General features: G+C 39.2%; 1 protein-coding gene across 3 annotated transcripts in view; it reads right to left on the bottom strand.

Annotated features, from left to right (window-relative positions):
* FBN1 (fibrillin 1) overlaps positions 1 to 19,283 on the bottom strand; it is a 154,515-nt gene that overhangs the window by 123,262 nt on the left and 11,970 nt on the right. For all 3 annotated transcript variants that reach the window (XM_063345778.1, XM_063345779.1, XM_063345780.1), the window contains exons 2-5: positions 16,409 to 16,491; positions 15,386 to 15,484; positions 8,613 to 8,708; positions 6,925 to 7,020 (exon numbers count right to left, since the gene is read on the bottom strand). In XM_063345778.1, coding sequence (XP_063201848.1) covers positions 6,925 to 7,020; positions 8,613 to 8,708; positions 15,386 to 15,484; positions 16,409 to 16,491 — 374 coding nt within the window. The remainder of the gene's footprint in view (positions 1 to 6,924; positions 7,021 to 8,612; positions 8,709 to 15,385; positions 15,485 to 16,408; positions 16,492 to 19,283) is intronic.

Here is a 19,283-nt window from a genome sequence, read left to right on the forward strand (position 1 = left end):
CTTTCGTGGTACAACACATCAGACAGATTCTTCCCAGTTCTCCCTGGAGCTCCACAGAGCACAGATCTGGCAGTGCAGGCCATTCAGGGAAGTTATATCTTTCGACTGCCTGCACTGTGTATATAAAAGTCATATCTGTATTAATGTAACATCCCATAACCAAACAAACGTAGACATCTCTTTGTGTATATAACTTCAACAAAACCTCTTGATGAAAGCACAGGCCTCTGCTTTTCACTTCTTGAAACACTACAAGGCAGATGGCAAGTACCGCGCACGAGCAAAGCCAGCGCAAGGTTCAGCCCCCATCTTGCAATGAAAGCAGAACTGAATTTCTTGCATAGCTAACACGTGCCACAGGCCGCCAGCACACCTGGAGGCAGGCATCAGGGTCAACAGCAAAGCTGTCTGTGGCACCTGGCGAACCATCCCAGTGACTCTCCTGTGGGTCCCTTCAATGTCCTACATGCAAGAAGCAAATCTTACAGATTACGACGACGCAGTTATTTCATTCAACTGTTTGTATTATAATTTATACCAAAATATGGACTATTCAATTTGTGATTAAATTTGTACGCATCTCTTTGTATGCTACAACTAAAATCAAATCAAAACAAAACAAAGTCCAAATAATACCTTACTGCGCATCTAAAGGTCAGTGCCCTTAGCAGCCAATCAAGAAGGCATGGAAATACAGAAAGGGCTGCCAAATAGTTGAATGAAAACTTTGGATTTGGATTTGTTTGACTGAAATCAAAACTGAATTTGGAACAAAATGTAAATGTTCAGCTTCATGTACAAAAGTTGGAGCCCTCACATCTCACAAGAGACCTAAGCCCATATGTACTGAATCATGTATGGATCTTGATTAACCTTTAAGCATATATCTGAAGAAACATTTTAAAACTTGCTACGTGATATTTTGAGATGCACAAAGCATAAAGCGAGCAACATAGGACCATTTATAGGGTGTATCTGCAAGGAGCAGAACAATGGATAAAAGCCTTCAGATAGACAAGATCCTAAAAATGCTTTTTGGCATTAAGTAACAGACTGAGCTTAGTACTGAGTTCTGATCCAGAGATCTACTGATTATATTACTAAGCATTATAAACCACCTTAAATCACACATAGTTGTTCTGCAGAGGCTGACTTCTCCACCATTGAGCTGCACATTGAGGTTGCACCTCAATTTTAAAACTTAAAAAGTCCTCATCCATTTATCTCAACCTTTTATAGAAAAGATAATCTAAGACACTGATACTGAATTTTTGTGTTAAAACTGAAAGACATGAAGGGTGGCAACATGTATTAAAATTATTTTAAAGACAGTTAAACATCACTCTGTGTCTGAATATATTTAGCTTCAGCCTAAAGCCATTTTTCATAATTTTTCAGGGGGAAAATGGTGTGCAAGAGTCCTTATTCCAGGCCTTCAAGCTCAGCCATCCTTTAGTTTGCTGCAATAATACTGTACATGCATTCATGTTACAGGGCTGCAGAAACTACATGTCTATGTCAACAGATGTGTTTCTTGGAAGACAGCTACAAAAATCAAGTTTATTCAAATGTTTGCCAGCTACCATATGCTGCAATACTACTTTAAATGCAACATAAGGCTTTGGGAACATACTTTTACTGCTATCTACACTTTGTTATTTACTTTCCATTTAGACTAAATACCAGAGACGGGGCACACTAAGGGGTGCAGTGTCCTCTTTGTGAAAACATTCTACCCGTTGTAATATTTAGAAAGAAGAAAATATACACAGCACTATACTACTCTTGACCACTTTCAGCGGCTGCACTTTCATAGAGAGGCTCTGGGAAAGATATTTTTACATATGGCATTAATTCTGGGAACTTTTAATAATGGCCAAATATAATTAAAAATTATGCAAAAATTCCTGACATGAAGAAAGCAGTACAGAAACGACTCTGTTTGAAGAAAAAGCAATCACTTGCTCATATTCTGAGTCCAGAAAAAAACAAAACACACGTGGTACTTTTTTAATATTTGAACTACATCAGGCCCAATTCTGCTTCTATGCGAAGCGAGTGGCAAAACTCCAAAATGCAGCAGGACTGAGCCCCTGATGTTGTCACAAGCATTCAAATAAACAAACAGGGCTGTAACACATTCTAAGCTTCCACTGTGTTCCTCCAAATGGATCCCGACAGAAAAAGAAAACACAAGGATAACCTTGTTGTTTTTGCAACACAAGGATAACAACAATGTACAATTTTATATTATATAGAAGTCACCCTCTTAGAGTATAATCATCCCAATGTCTAAAGAGAAACAGATTCAAAGAGCCAAGAAAGCTTTTATGAACAAGTCTGGAGGACACAGTTCTACCAAATCTGACAGGGATGTCTGATCTCTCTTAGCTTCTAACATCACTTTTTCCTCTGGACTTTAATAAAGTGCATGACATAGGGATGTTTTCACATGACCCAAACGTGGGCATGTCATATAGCCAGCTAAATCCCCTAGGCTTTTTTACAGACAATAAAAAGAGCTGTCGATGTTCTGAATCACCCTCAGGGGAACATAAGCTAAGTCTCTGCTCTCAGTATCTTCAGCCACTCTAAAAGGAACTGCAGAATCCGTAACTCACTCCAGTTGTTCAGCATTGAAAGTCAAATGGCGTAAAGATGGCATCCAGTTTTTAACCAGTAGAAGAAATTTTGCTTTTCTTGTATCTTCGTCTTCTAATACCTGTGATTTCTTTTCATTAACAATTTGACTAGGTGATATGCTAAAAGCTAAGTGCACCTCTCAGATCTTAACTGATTCTGAAAGTCTGGGCCAAAATCCAGCAAGGCCTTTAAGCACTTGCATAATTTTAAGCATATTGACATCTCAAGTTTGAATTTAAATGCACGTCAAAGCCCATCACTGGATCTCAGCCAGAGAACTCAGCACCTTCCAGAAGGAATCCTTGAAGTTCAAATTTCAACTCAGCCAATATCCATGAAATATTTTCCTTTCTGGACTATGTATTTTAAATGTGTCTTAAATTGCTGTAGGAAGCATTTCCAACTCCACCACACTTTTACTGTTTAGCTTATGTCAAGTTCACCTTTTTGATGAACATTATCCCACAGAAAAGCCAGGTCTGTTGTACTTATGATAACACCTGCATATACTTGACAGGACGCCCAGGAGGCTTCCCCTGCTCTGGAAAGGTGCCAAACACCATAGACGACAGCTTAGGAGCTAATCATACACGTGTACCACTGCTGACCACGCTACAGTTATCAGTCCAGCTCTGATGAAGCGTACCTCACCAGTGACACGGTACACACTCCCAGAACAAGACGAGGAACTCAACTGATAATAATGAATTTAAAAATTCTTTTTGCTCATGTTTATAGTTTTTTTATACCATCATTAACACTTCTAAGACATACAAAAAGCAATTTGTTTGCCAACACTGACAAAACTGTCCCAAGGCCAGCTGCTACCCTCTCAAAGAATGACTGAATAAATACATAAAAATACTCATGCCACAAATTTGATGGAGTTGGCTGCATTGTGAAAGAAGCAGGTCTTCCACCAGATAAAGCCCTTCCGTTGTGCATGTATTTGAAGCTACTGACCTACACAGAAGTCTTGTAGACCTTCATTAACAATCATATGGTCACCATTTACTGAGGTAATACCAGTCAGGCCAATTTGTATTACAAATATGGACCAAATATATGCAAAAACTACTTAAAACAGTAGACACAGAAGTACACAACTTGCCTCTGGATGTAAGAAACTGGCCCTAACTTTGCTACAACCACCTGCAACATTTTAATTGTCTTCCATATCAGATTATTGGAATAACCCCCATGATTTTCGTTGCCTCAACATTGTTGTATTCAAGACAGTTCTAAGCTACGACATATGCAGCAAAGGCTCGAATATTCTTTGGTCTGTGACATACGTGCCACAAACACTCTGAGACTGTTACTATTAGTTGATGCTTGTAGAGAAAAGCACTGCGTGATACGCAGCAGTAAATTACTTACATCACTGTTAGCTTGTGGCATGGCATAACCTAGAAGTCAAACCACAGCCAAACAGATGGAGAATGTGCATGCCACAAAACCGTATCACTTCACATTACATTTATATCCAGAAACAATGTTTTCAAAACAATCTGCCTCTCCTGCTTCCCCCAGAAATGGGATAGTTTAAGAGACTATTTCTCTTGAGTAATTTCTTTCTTTTTCCCCCTCCATGCATAGAGATGCTTTGATTTTGTTCTTCCCCCCCGCTTTTTTTTTTCTAATAAAGACACAGTTTTACTCCACAAGGCACGAATCTTGTCAATTTACTGGATAACATCCAGCCATATATACATCAGAAGCCCACCAGGGAGTGTCACAAATTCACATAACTTTCCAAAGCTAGACTCAAAATATGGACCTCTTACTTAGCTGACAGATGTGTAAAATCATATGCAGCCAGACAACTCCCTAATGACCACACAGGTGCATGTGCTGAACAATGCAAGTTATTCTAAGACCAGCATTAGCGTATACTTGAAAAGTTATCTTCAGAAAAAGTTTTTCTGATGGCATAATGTGATTATGGGACCAAAACCCACCACACCCTTTTTAGAGGAGAGGAACATATTAGCTCAGCTAGGTAGAGAGGCTGCAGGAAATCTCTGTGAAAGAAGCCAAATTTCAGAGGTTTTCTAGGAAGATATGACTATCATTTGGCCTCAATACTGCAGTAAGCATTAGACAGAAATACTACAGCTCATTAATGACTATTTTCTCTTTTATTGATAACTATAGAATCAAACACATGTTCTAAGTAAAAACTGCCTACGGATGAGGCATATAAGTTAAAGATTTCCACCTCAATTGTGCTCAGTAGCATGTATGGGATTGCATGACGGCATGATTTGGCTCCAATGGCTCTGTGTCACCGCCCAACACAAGGCAGGAGTCCTGAGGAGCAGCACTGAAGCTGTTAGCAGGCTTCAGCCTTGATACTTGCCCTAATGAGGTGAAGTCAAACTGGCCCGCAGATCAGGCAGCATAAAATCAGCATTGAACAATCTTCTGAACTTGCACTTTATACCTCCTCACCGGACTGAAGGCTCATACCTCCTCACCCATGGAGTCATTGCTTGAAATTGAAAGCCTTTGCAGTAATATTCAGTACATTCTTTACCCATAAAGCCTTTACTCTCTTCAAAATTAGGGTTTGTAACCTAATTTTCCATTCCTCTTACTCCTCTCCAGCAGTGAGATCCCAAGACTCAGAACAGAGCTACTTTTCAATCTTCAGAAAAACTTCACCATCAGTTTGAACTACTTTTACAACATCAGAGTGGACAACAGGCAAGACTACACACAGTGCCAACGCAGCAATTTTACCTGCTGTAGGGAGTGCAGGAAATACCTGCTTCATCCTACCATCTGCTCTAGCACAGAACGAAAAGCTTTGGTCTGCCAAGGCTTGCTGTTCTGCATCACCCACCTGTGCTGTCCATATAAAAAAGCCAACCGTTTCTGCAGCACCGACAGCAGTGATCATCTGACACACTCACCAACAGAAATTTCATGTGCTAAGCACATCCCCTACATGCGAGCCCCAAATCAGGTTATTAGTGTCTATTCTGTCCCAGCTTCACAGATACGTAACGCAACCTTTTTGTATGAGTATTAAACAGATCAATTGATAGCTCTAACAAATTAACATGTTTTATTTATATTTTTTATTTTATTTTTATATTTATATTTTTAATAAATTATATATTTATATATTTATATATTTATAAATATATTTATATTTTATATGATATATAATATATTTATATAAATATAAACAAATTTATATTTATATAAATATATTTATTTTATTGTTATATTATATTTATTTTATTTTTAATATTATAAAATTCAACAGAAGGATTATACCTACACATTGTTCACTACATGTCTCTCAAATGAACCATTAAATTGGTTTAATAATGCCGAAAAAAGTTCCATATACCAGATAAGACAGTTGGTACAGCTGTACATGGAAACTGCTGTGATTATCACTACGGATGCACAAATAAAAAGCTAAAATTGATAACAATAAAACTGTACAAAATGGAAAGAAGAATTGAATAAACTCTGCCAAAACAAAACACGCTAAAGACAGAGGCAAGATGCTGCTTATCATTGGTAAACAAATGTATGAGAGATACAAAGAGCTTTTCTGATGACTTAGAAACTGACGTTTGAGTAAAAGCCCTTATCAATATTTTTTATTTGCCACCTCTTCCATTGCAGTGTTTTCATAGCAAAAAAGTAAACAAAAGAAAGGCCTTAATCAGTTGCATGTGTGTTTCATCCTGGCCTCTATCCTTATGGAGCTCACATATTGCTAAAAATGCTACTTAAAAGTTATTTTCAGTTTTGAGACTAACAATAACAAATCCAATCAATTCAACTATAGATTAGAATAGGCAGCGACTCGACAGCCCTACTGTTAAGAGTAAATAAGTGGGGATTTTTGCCCCAGAAAAAGAAAATGACACTCGGCAAACCTACCATGAACTGAAGCATTAACCATTATAATCATACCGATCAACACTTGTGATACATAAAAATCACAAAAGAAGAAAAGATTGAATGTTTCATGAACCAATGCTAAAGTTTTCTTTCTCTTTAAAAATGCCATTTAGGAAAGTTGTTACCATTTTAATTTGTGCTATTCCTTAACTAATATCTCCACAGTTTTCTTAGACTGCAGTCTTCCTTTCAGTAAAGCTTCTTTACATTGCATTCTACACGAATGTTTCATAGACAGCAATAACATATTACTATTTAAATATTTTATTTCATATTACTATTTAAGTATTTTTAAGTTACTATTAAGCAAGTTGGAACATGAATTTTTTTCCACTGTTTTAGGGCACATACCTCTTTCACACTGGGGTCCAGTAAAGCCATATGTGCAAGCACATCGGTTCGGAGCCACGCATCTCCCTCCATTTAGACATCCATTTTCACAGACGGCTGTATAAGAGGGAAGCCAAAAGTAATCTTTATTGAGCTATTTCCAGAAAGACATGAAGGTGTGTACTTGACTAGCTCAGATAAACTGATAAAAATGGCAAACATAACAGGACAGGACACTTTATTTTCCAGAGCCTACTTATGATCTTTTCCTATTTCCTGGCCTCATTAGTTTCACGAAGTCATCTTTTCAAGGGAGCATAATATAAACACAGTAACAATCACGGCTTTCTGACCTCTCAGAGCCTTTCTCTTTGGGATGGCTAGACAATTCCATAACTTCAAAATAACATCTCTTTCAAATTTTCAACAAAGAAACACTGAAATATTAGAGACTGCAGATAGAAGGTGCAGAAGAAAATTTCACCTCTAAATCCTCAAAATTTTCCCTATTCAGAAGCAAATTTAAAAATTTATTTGTTCCTCTACCATAACAAAAAAACAATCCAGTATTAAAAGGCTGTTGTGAAATAATTCATGCTATCAACTAGGATAGCAAAATGCAACAAATAGCTATTTTGACTAAGTTAATCCAAGATATTCTTCCCCTGTACGATGCTGTCACTAGATTCAGAACCCAGTTTTCTTCATAATAAACTCCAAAAGCAATTCTTGTCAAAAATAAGCAGAAAATACAACATTCACATGAAAAAAGGGCTTTTAAATACAATTCGATGCTCATTGAGTAATGTTATTCTTTGCTCCATTTCAACATTCATTTCAGTAAAAAGAAGGTTTCCATTTATCCTCTTTTATCCACTCGATATTTCACAGAGAAGGCAGAAATGCAATTGTTAATCCTTTCACCATGTGATCCTCTTCCAGATTATTAGGGGTAAATTCCTGGTCCCACTGAAGTTCATGTAAAGTGTGCCATTGATTTTGACAGAGCACAAAAGGTTTTCATTAAATGAGCTAAACACGTGTTCTCTGTCAGACCAATAGTTCACTAGATAGCAACATGACAGCCTTGGTTAAAAGCAGTGTCTACATCCTTATTTGAGTCTCTTCACAGCATTCCAGCCAAGAAGAGCAAGAGACCACCAGAGTCAGTTGGGGAGAGATTTCAATCACAGGATCCAGGAATGCTGTTGGCTCAGGACTGATTGAGGAGATGAAAAATACGTCGATCAACTCTAATAAGACAACATCAAAATGAGCAAAATTCCTAAAGCGTACTAGCTAAGTCTGAAGCAAACCCCTGAAATTAAAACAAGGGGGTATTAAAAAGCTTAATTTTGTCTAAAAAACCCCTGAAAACTGAATCCCGTGTAAATTCTAAATGTATGGCCTATTGCCGTAGTGAGTGGAAAGCCCTGGAGGTCAATGGGAATTATGGTAGTGTGAGAACTGCAGGATCAGGTTATATCCAATTATTATGAATTCACATGATGTTTATTTTAATAGTCCTGATCAGAAAGAATTCACTCGGCATTCATTACAAAGTCATGTGTTTTCCTGTAAAATTCCACTGTACCTGATCAAAAACAAGCTCAACATCAGTTGAAATTTAGTGCTAAAGGGTGCCCAACCCACACATCCCAGAATTACTTAACCGTACGAAGTACCTACATGAGTAACAGTGTACTTACGCTGTCCACAGTGTGTTCCTGTATACCCCTTCTGACACAGGCAATGGTCATCACTGCAGCTACCTCCGTTCATGCACCGGATGTTACAGTGTTGTACTTCAAAGGAAAAAAGATTTTCCCTCAGTTAAATCAAACCGGTGAGAAACACTTAACTGTCTGCTAAGGGATATTTTTTTTTTAGGGATTGATTCTGTGAACCAGAAACCAGTATTAGAAACCAAGGATGCAATATTTTAGGATAGATACTTAAAACAGCAGTACAGAAAACACTACTGATTTATGGTTCCTAAGGAATATAAGACATAGTGCAAGGATTTGATACCACTCTTATTCACTGAAGTCAAAGGCATTTCATTTGAGCATCACAGAATTTATCTCCTAGTTTGCAATCACGAGAAAAGGGCATCAATAAGGGAAAAGTACTAAACTTCTGGCAGATATCACCAAGAAGAAAGACAGTTTTAGCATCTGGGTAACGGAGGAGGGAAGTATTAAGGAAAGCATATAAGGAAGCTCCTGAAGACAGCCTGGTTCTGCCAATACACAACACCAGACGCTGATCTGCCCAGGTAGGAATTCTTGCATGAAAAGGAAATATAACAGACCAGTTTGTTTCTGTATGCCATCTGTGGGCTCACCCCATCTGCAGGTAAAGCTGCTGCCGGCTGCTGGGCTTGGGGGCTGCAGAGCTCGCAGACAGCACTTCCCCAGAGCCAACAACCTTCCCCTGCAAGCAGCAGAGGCAGGGGGGCAGCACCACGCTCTCCTCAGCCACAGCCCCACCAGTTATAATGATTAACGTGCCACTTAAGTCCCATGCCAGTAAAGCATAAAAGCCTGTGCTGCATTTTTTCTAGTAATAAGGGCAAATACAGTTTTTAACTAGAGGTTAGGAACAACTTAAAGTATGTCAGGCTCTTCATCAGGCATAGAGAAGCGGGCAGGACTCCCAACAAAGTGGGAGCCTCCTTACAGGAATCACTGTCCGACTCAGCGGTGATCTGGGGCAGGCACTCCAGTACACAGCCAGGGAATGGTTTCCCTCTTAACAGGAACCACATGAAAGGCTCCTCCCCAGGTGCAATTACGGTCAGATCAGCATTTCAGCAGACTGTGATGGAGCACTGGATACCTGCACCACGCTGTCTGAAATGCTCAGGACTGAAAAATAGACATTGCATGTCCCACCAGAGCCTGTTGCGAACAGGTGCCATGCCAACCACTGAATTTTTCCTGTTGCACAAAGCCCTTAAGCATCATTTGGCTTTTTACAGTTCAGAAGTATGTGAATGGAATTTTATTTTTATTTTCAAGTAGAAATAATAATTTTAACTGTATTGCCTTCTATAGAAATACGAATCCACAGAACAGAAGTTAAACATGCAATTGGAGAAAGGATTTAAAACAATCTAGCATTTGAAACACTGGTACTCTTAATTCTTCAATTACAAAAGTAAAAACTGTATCTTACGTTTCTTATGTGTCTATTAGTTACGATACATCTTTGTTCTACTTTGGATGTACTTCAGGCAACAAAAATGTACCAACATTCCTCAACAAAAAGTAAAATTGTCTGCAAATACAGAGTGAATATCTGCTGAAGATTTTTGGACAATGTCCTAAGTAGGTCAGAAAAAGGTGTATAGTTACTTTAAAATGTGTAGTTCAACTTAGCTTTATACAATCTTAGAAAAACAGAGGGGATTACAAAAAGCATAGGAAATGATATCATCTGTCAAGCAGGGAAGGAACTTAAAAACCACAAACTGATTTCAATTAGAGCGAGCTATGCCAAGAGCTAATTTCCATTCCCACATGAAGACCAAAGCCATTTAAATAGTTTGAACTACATTTGAGATAAAAAGGTTAACAGTAGCTTATATGATGATTTTCATATTATTTGTTCAAGTAAAAGTAAAGTATATTTCCCCATTTTGGGATGAGGAGTGGTTTTATACATAACACACACACAAAGTTTCCATAATTTGTCTTACTGCTTCTTGAAGGAACTTTTCCAAGGTAAAACATTTCTTCCTCCTTTTTAAACTAAAATCATTATGGGAGACTGCTGGGACACCCAGACGTCTTTATTAAAAAGAGCCATTCAAATCAGTGAGCTTTCTTCCTTATTACCATGCAAAAAAATCAGTGACATGCAATCATAAAACTAATCATTTATTTTCTGCCCTCTTTTGAGGGAATATTGAAAATAGTATTTCCAAAATCATACGGGCTATTATGAAATATTACCCTTCCAAAAGTTTATAGAAACACATGCGAAGGCTGTCTGGAGCTCAAAGGATGATTTTAAGATTGCGTTTTTGAAAAGTCGCATATTAATGCAGGTCCAGAGTCTCTTTTCTCAGCTATATCAACAATTCCATTAATGTCAGCAGAGATATTCCAGTAAATGAAATAACCTGTTCCAAAGTATCACACTGACAGAGACTCAAGGAAAAAGCACAGGAATTACCAGAAGGCTGGTAAAGCAGTGCATATAGCTTTGCCTTTCCCTGGCACAGAGAGGAAATGTTAACAACATTAATAAATTATTGCTTTTAATCAATTATTTTACTCTTTCGGGTCCAATGTGTAAACAGTCTGTGCTGGAAACGTCTGAGGTCAAAACAGGAGTAACTGCAGAAACACAGCTTTATAAACCTCTGAAAGAGCCAGTGAGACCAAACGCATCCACAGGCGCTTTGTGCGTGGGCAAGGTTTGCCGCGTTGATCAATGCGAAACAGCAAGCTGCACGCTTAAGCGTAACAAGGTCCTGTCTGTCTTAATAAATTCTCAGCAAAACGGAGTAAAGACTTCATCGCACCACGAGCACTATCAGACCACAACCGCTCACGGAATGTTTGGGAGCTCACCAAGCAGCCGAAAAGGAAAAACACACGCCGTCTGCTCTGCCATCCTAAATTAAAAGGCGTGAGGGTCTGCGATCCTCAGGGGGGGAGCCGGGGGAGCCGCTCGCCCATCACCGCAGGCCAAGGGTGGCCTGCATGGCTGGCCGGCATGCACCGGCGGGAGAGGCCGCCTCTCCTCTCCCTGTGCCACTGCCGAGGAAACGCTCCCAACCCCGGCCATGCATGACGCAGGGCTTCGCCTGCCAGGAGCTGTAAACAAGGAATGACGGCCTCATCGCATCCCAGATGCTCAGCGTGCTTTCTCTGTCGAGTGACTGACTCAGGGGAGAGATGGCAGCTAGCGCCGGGACGGGACACGGGCCTGCAGCCCTGCGGGATGTGCTGAGAAAACACACAGCAGCCTTGAAAACTCTGGAAATGTTTAAAATTCAAGACCTTTTATCACCTCAGAGAGCAGCAGGATATAAGGGAAAGGGCTGAGCTCCAGGCTTTACTGCCATTGAACAGACATCTCCCACACCACCCCCAGAACCACCTCACCCCACAGCAGCTCTCGCTGCCTCTGCCATGGCTCCCTTCCTTCAGAGACAGCCCCGTCAGCAAACGCCTTCCCTGTCCAGGCCAGCCCAAGCCATTCTGACTAGAAGAGGCTGGAAGCAAAACCAGTGGCTGAGCTCAGAGACACACCTGACCCTGGGAGCAGCGGGGGGTGCCTGATGCTGAAGGAGAGACCCTCCTCCTCCTCACTCGCCCCCCCCGGCTCCCACTGGGGCAGAGCAGCAACTCCAACAACATGGCAGGACGGTGCCTGCAGCATGAACAGACAAGGCCAAAGCAGCCATGGCCCAGGTGGTGCGGGAGGTAGCAGTGGAGCAGCCACCACAGAGCTGGGGCAGCACAGGGTGTAGGACATCTCCCCACACATGCACCTGCAACCTCAGAGCCACCCACACACCAGAGCCGGCAGGGAGGATGCCTCCACACCTGGCAATCTTATCTCCAAGCCTACTGTAAGCATGCCCAAAAATTCACTGATTATACAGAAATAACCACTACTCTGCCAGCAAGTTCATTGATGTCACGAAAATCCCTGCTGAGAAAACCACCAGTTGATCTTTTCAACCACAAATCAGATTCTTAAAGTTGACTCGTAACCAGAAAAGTCCCAACAACTGACCTGTGTCAGAATCAAACTTGAAGGCTTTGTTTTGCTTTCCAATCCACATGCTTTCCAATCTGCATTAATTATTTGATTCCGGCAGACAACCAATCTATAAGAACTACCATGAATTCAGTTTCTGCCCACAGTTGTACATGCTATAAAACCTGTGCCCACTACTTATTCCTTAAGTACTTAAGACAGACATAGCTTAAAATATCCAAAAGACATCTCAGGGACATCTCACATATTATCAGAAGCCATACATTTAATCCTGAGAAATCATGGTGCTCGTATTTGTATTTTGAATGTCAAAAAATTGTATCATTCACTTTTGATTTTTTTTATTATTTTTAGTAAGAGCTTTTTCTTATTTGTTAAAAGATATAATTAAAATAAGGTTTTATGAATGCATATTCTGACAAAATATTAACTGTTGCCAATGGGAGTTGACAGTAACCCTTTGATGTCAAACAGTATTTTTTATGTTTATGTTTACTTTGTTTCCTAATAGCAGATCTAAGTCATTGTGGTCTATTGTGTAAATACGTATTCATGGATTTTGTCTACAGTGCCAAGAGAGCAAATGACTTACAGAAAGTGTATGTTCTCTAAGTTTTAATGAGGTGCTGGGTCATAAACGTTATTACACAAGAGCTCACAGAGGCAGTAGAGTCTTTTTCTCTCTACAACAACTCAAGACACTTTTCCTTGTAGAACTGGTTTGTTTTAATAAATAAAGGTGATGTGACCACATACACAAAATATATCTTAAATTATTGCACTGATTAAACAAGATATCTTTTTAAACCAACTGCTAAGTCTATTTGGAAAGTGGTAATATCTATATCATACACAGAAAAGCAACATTTAAAAATGGGCAAATCTATTTAGCAATGTAAGGAATATAATGTCAGCACTGATTAAAGTTTATGATTAGTAGAATATTCATACCTAGGAGAAGTAACTGTCAACAACCAAAACAGCTACGTCATATAGGCTTTAGAACTGCTTGATTAAAAACTGTAGTAAAGTCCTTCTGCACCCATTTATGTGTGCAACTCCAATGAAGGCTACAACTATGGAGATCAATGGTAGACTATTTCAAAAAAAGAACCACCAGAAGAACTGTAACTTTACTCAAACTCTATTTCTCTTTTAAGTCTCGACTCATAAAATACTTCAGTGTGGCCTAAGAAAAAAACGAGGTAATGCTAAGGCTCACTCATTCCCGCCTTCTACAAAGGTGCCAAAACATGTAACAGATGTAGGGGTATATCTCTCCTTCTGTACCCTGACGGGGACTTGGGAGAAGGTCACACTTTCCTTTACTGGCTTACAGGATTAAGACGTATGCACCTGGTAAAACAGTAGCTGCAAACTGAAGCAGGAACACACCACCACACGCATTTGTGCGGCACTTTGCACCCTTCCTCCTTCCGGTACTCTCTGGGAGCTCCATAGCTCCATACCCTCCTCACGCTGGCCTCTCCCTAATAGACATCACAGGAGCCTGAGAAAGGGGCTGAACTACAAAGAACAATATTTACCGTTTTAGTACATGCCATTCCATTACATTCCACAGTTGTTATTGTTTTTCCACTGCTATTGCATGAAAAGGATGCTAAAGCCACAAGCCGAAGTGGCCGGTTATGTGGGAAAACTCTTATCAATTAGGAAAGAAAAAAAATGGCAAGGTAAAAAATACAGGGGCAAAGCAGACCACACACTGAATCTGAAAAGGTAGTCAGAATTAAAAGGATGAACATTTTGCATAATATTACAGACCCCAGCTGAGTGCATCCTCCACTGACTTGTTAATATGCTGTTCAGATAGTTACGGGCATTTGTGGGAAACAGTTTCCCTCAAAGTTCTTCCCAGAAACTTCCTATTTTATATAAAAATCAAAATCATCTACATTCTAAGAGACAAGCACCATACAAAAATGTAAACAGAGTGGAGATTACACCTGGCATCTCAGATATCAACTGAGATACTATCCCAAGCAAAATCCTATTTCCTATCCCATACTCTACCCATTTAGCCATTCAGCTATCTAGTTCATTTAGTTAGTTTAATTTTACTTATTTTTTCCTGGATGCGGGGAACCTTCCTTGAAAACCTGAAATCCAAACATTTCTAGGAAAAGTTATCTCTCAGAAAAGTTTAATTTCCAAAGCGTCTGTACCATAGCACCTACAGAATTATCACCTGAATTAGGTCAGCAATATTAGATTCAGAAGATACATACTAAGCCCGGCCAGGAAATGCTATAATACTTGTAGGCCTAGGTATGTAAAATGCAGCATAGTGTCTGGCTTAGTAACCCCCAAAATGAGAGCAGAATTACAAAGCAATTCAAGTTCGGCCAATTGTCAACAGTCATCTCTCTATCCTTACAACTTTTGTGCTGTACATGTCTGCATGTCTAGCATTGAATAGAGATAAGGCATTTTCCATAAAGCAAAGACTGGAATTAGTGTTACAAAGTGGCAAATCAATGCACCTTGCAATAAAACTAATTTGGTTTTAATTTGGCAAAGAAGAGGGTCCCAAATAGCTCGTCTCTGAGTCACTCTTCAGTTTCATCATAGGAGGCTACACTTTCTTTCCTGTGGTAAACGTATGTCTGGTGACTCAGAGGTTATTTGTCTTAAACATTGACCACTGAACTATCTTACATACCTAAGTAGCTTCAGAGACTCAAAAGAGCAATATCAAAGACACAGAAGAAATACTTACTTGATTTTGAACCACAGGAGGGGGCTATCTGACCATTTGGGCATGTGCACATGTTTGGTCTAGAGCAAAATCCATCCCCACAGGAATGTCTGCAGATTGCTATAAGGAAAACACAAATGCCTTTAAAATATGCTTCAAAAACCCCAAACACATAAAAAACACCTGACAGAAAATACGCATTCAGCACCATAACATAAATACCTACAAACTCACTAAATTGCATACAGCAGATTCCAAAACAGTTCCTCCTGTTCATCTGCATCTCTATAGGAGACAGCTAAAACCTAGACCTTCACCATCTTATTACGAGAAAGTCTGGGAACACGCCACAGGCCGCATTAGATAAAGGGAGATTTCCTTGGAAAAGCGAAGCTGTGGTCCATTTCACCAGGCTACTCTCGGAGGAGGGATGGTATCGAGACAGCGTTACAATGCTCCCTTTATTTCTGCCCCGGACACACACAAGCGTAATAATTGCTGTCTGACAGCACGTTCCCTCAGTATCTCTAGAGAGGGTCTTATCAGCCTTAGGCAGTGCCTTTAACAATTATTTCTGGTACATTGTGCACATGTACAATGAATATGCATACAGCACTATGATGTACGTATGTATATATTTATATCCCTCCATATGTATTTCAGGGACATGGCCCAAACAAGCAGAGCAAATGTACTTGCTGGCCCAGTGCTGTTGCCTCCTTCCATTTACTTAAACAGATTAACATACTCCACAGCAACTCGCTTCTGAGAGTCCACACACTCCTTAGATCCCGTTACCACAGACTTAAACAGAACATGTGGATGAGATTAATCCTTTGTTAAATACTGGTATCGCATCACTGTATTGCAGCCCACAAAACTTTGTATATTAGCTTAATATATTTAAAATGGTAAAGAAATGATGTACAGCTGCTATTGAAACCATATAGAAACATATTTCAGTTCTGGTACACAATTAAAAATACCCTGACATGGAGGGACAAAGATAAACCTCAGTCATAACACATAACTGGATTAACTTACGGACTATGCATTGGTTTCCACCAGGTAAAGTTTTCCATCCAGGGCAACAGTAAGCATTGTAACGTGATCCACACACATTTGGTCTGGAAAAAAAAAAAAGTATGAATTCTTATTTTTACTCAGAAATATGTTTTAAAAGTAGAGGCATAAAAATGGAAAAAGTAAATCACTGCAATATACATTTCAATAATTAAATCTAGAAGTGTTGTATGTTTTTAGCAGAACTATATGCTTTCAGCTGATGGTTTCGGAGGTAATATACACTTTTACCAATTGAAGATTGCATTGTAAATACAACATCAAATCAGTAGCATCTGAACAACAGCAACAGAATGGGTAAACCTTGTCTCATACCACTCCATATCTGGAAAAAGTAGCACACAGGGGTTTTGAGCAAACTCCCCAAAATGAGGGATCACATCCATCATCATTAGCGAACACAGAGGAAATCTAGTGCTCTTTAAATGAGAATTTTTAAGCTTCATGTTGCTTTCTCTGCTCTAAAGCACGATTACTGTTCCCTGTTTCGTCTATGAGCAAAGCTATGTATGTGTGAAACGTGCCAACCATTACATTAGCCAAATAATTGAGCCAAAATATGTAAATGCTTCATTAGCAAACATGACTTACTATCAAAAAAATCAAGGATGTGGGTGCATGCAGAGAGAGCGTCCTCTGAAGCGAATATGAGGGGCCTATTGCACTTCTTAAACAATGGATCCACAGGAATTTTTCTCTCCAACCCATTCCTCTCATCTGTATTTACCCTTTCAAATAACTATATCACTAGAGGTTACAATGAACGCTGACAGGACACGACGCTATTCCTATCGTGATTTTATTGGTAAAAATAGAAAAGGTGAAACAGTTCTATACCCCTCACAGACAATTTTTTTTTCCAATTTAACTTGTCCTATTTATTTAAGGCACCTATCCATGCAAGGAAGCAAGTAAAAATAGCTTCAAAACTGAGAAAATGTGCCTCCTTTTGTAGTATGTTTAATAATCTTATCAGCGGAAAATTTTACAAACTCTATTAATATTGTGAGCAATTACTCAATAGAGCAATGCAAGTAAAGCTAGCTATAAACTAGTACTTCCTAGAAACTGCTTTATTAAAATACTGTATACAGAGTAGAGACAGATTTAAAGTGTTTATTGTTTTAGGAAGGGTTTTCTGTTATTATTTTGTCCTTGGTCTTTCAGAAAGTTTTTCATCCCCAGTATTGCAATGTCTAAGTAAACAACAGTTACCCCATATGGTGAGGCAACTTAAGACAAACAATCTCGATATATACAAACATTTATTTATGCACACTTTCTAACTAACGGGACTTTTATACTGTTTTTATTTAGGGATCTGCATTTTTAATGCAATTTCAAGTATTCTGATTACACCAACTTCGGTGACGCTCAGTCTTTTCATTCAGTGCTTGGCCAGAAGGTACTTAAATCAAAGCAACCGCTACCATTACCTTCCACTGGTTCTGGCTAATTACGAAGTGGCAACCGAGGTGAATGTGAGCAACACAATTGGACTTGTTGCAGGGCCTTTTTCCCTTCCTGCAACCGGTGTTACAGGCTCAAAGTCTTATTTATATAATTCCAATGTATTCAGTTTTAGTAATGTCAGCTACTTCCCCGCAGGGCTATAACCATGTAACTTTCCTAGAGTTCCCTCTTCATCAATGCCAAATGTTGCTCCACGATCATCTGCCAAGTAAGACTGGCAAGCAGACAAGCGAGATTGCTTTTCACCTTCTCCAGTCAGAAGAAATAATGGAACTTATGAAGACAGACAGAATGAGTTTGTTGCTACCTGTTACAACCTACAGGCATAAACCACTCATTTCCGATCCGGGTTGGTAAGAATTTATAAACACCTGACCATAAAGTGATGTTTAGGTACTCTGTCAAATTTCAGCCTCAGCAAGTACATGGCTTTGGGGACCATCTGGTCCACGTTAAGAGTCAGGAGCAGATTTTTGTGCCACGGGGAAACCCGATTTTAAAAATCTGTTTCCAAAACGGGGCTCTGGAAAACCTAGATGTGCCAGCAACCGTGAAGTCAGAGACCCTGGGAGCCTTGAGGCTGTCCACAGCGTAGGCGAAGCTGTACATCCAGAAGCTCCAACTCGGATGCAGCGTGTTTAGCTTAAAAAAAAAAAAAAAAAAAAAAAAAAAAAAAAAAAAAAAAAAAAAAAAAAAAACCAGGAGTCATCAAACTGTACTTCGATGGAACAGTTTGAGCCTGACAAGTGCATTTTCCAGTGGAACACTTTTTCATCAAAAAGCTGCTGTCTAGCTTATAAAAGAAACCTATATTAAAGTCTGAATGCTACTTCTTTGCAAGGGAGAAAGTGTTCTTTACTTGTGCCTATTTGTAAAACGTCTTTAAAAAGAATTAATTTTGAAGGTTAAATTCACTGATATTTATGAAGTGAACAGACACTATAGCAATAAATCCCCATAAATAAATAAATAAATAAAGTATTCAAGGGAAAAACAATTTACCTCATGTAAAATCATGGAAAGCATCAATCAAATTGTAAAGGCTCTATTGTGGTACTTACTTCAAACAGTTGCCCACTGTTGTGTTTAATAGAGCATATTTTCCTGCTGATATTACAGGCTATGAATACTAAAGAAGCATTTTACATTCTTATAAAACTGTGCTCCTGAACAGCACTACAAACAGGCTTCAGCTATAAAACCTGATTTGTAATGGTAAAATAAGCAAAAAAGCATCTATACAGCACAGGCCACCTGTAGTGCCCACAGCACCTTCCTTTCACTCCAAAGCCCAGAGGAGGGAGAGCACATCTCGGGAGTAAAGCTGTTCCCATTGCAATTTTTAAAAGACAAGTCTTTCACT

The sequence above is a fragment of the Chroicocephalus ridibundus genome, chromosome 9, assembly GCF_963924245.1.
Source record: "Chroicocephalus ridibundus chromosome 9, bChrRid1.1, whole genome shotgun sequence".
Taxonomy (NCBI): domain Eukaryota; kingdom Metazoa; phylum Chordata; class Aves; order Charadriiformes; family Laridae; genus Chroicocephalus; species Chroicocephalus ridibundus.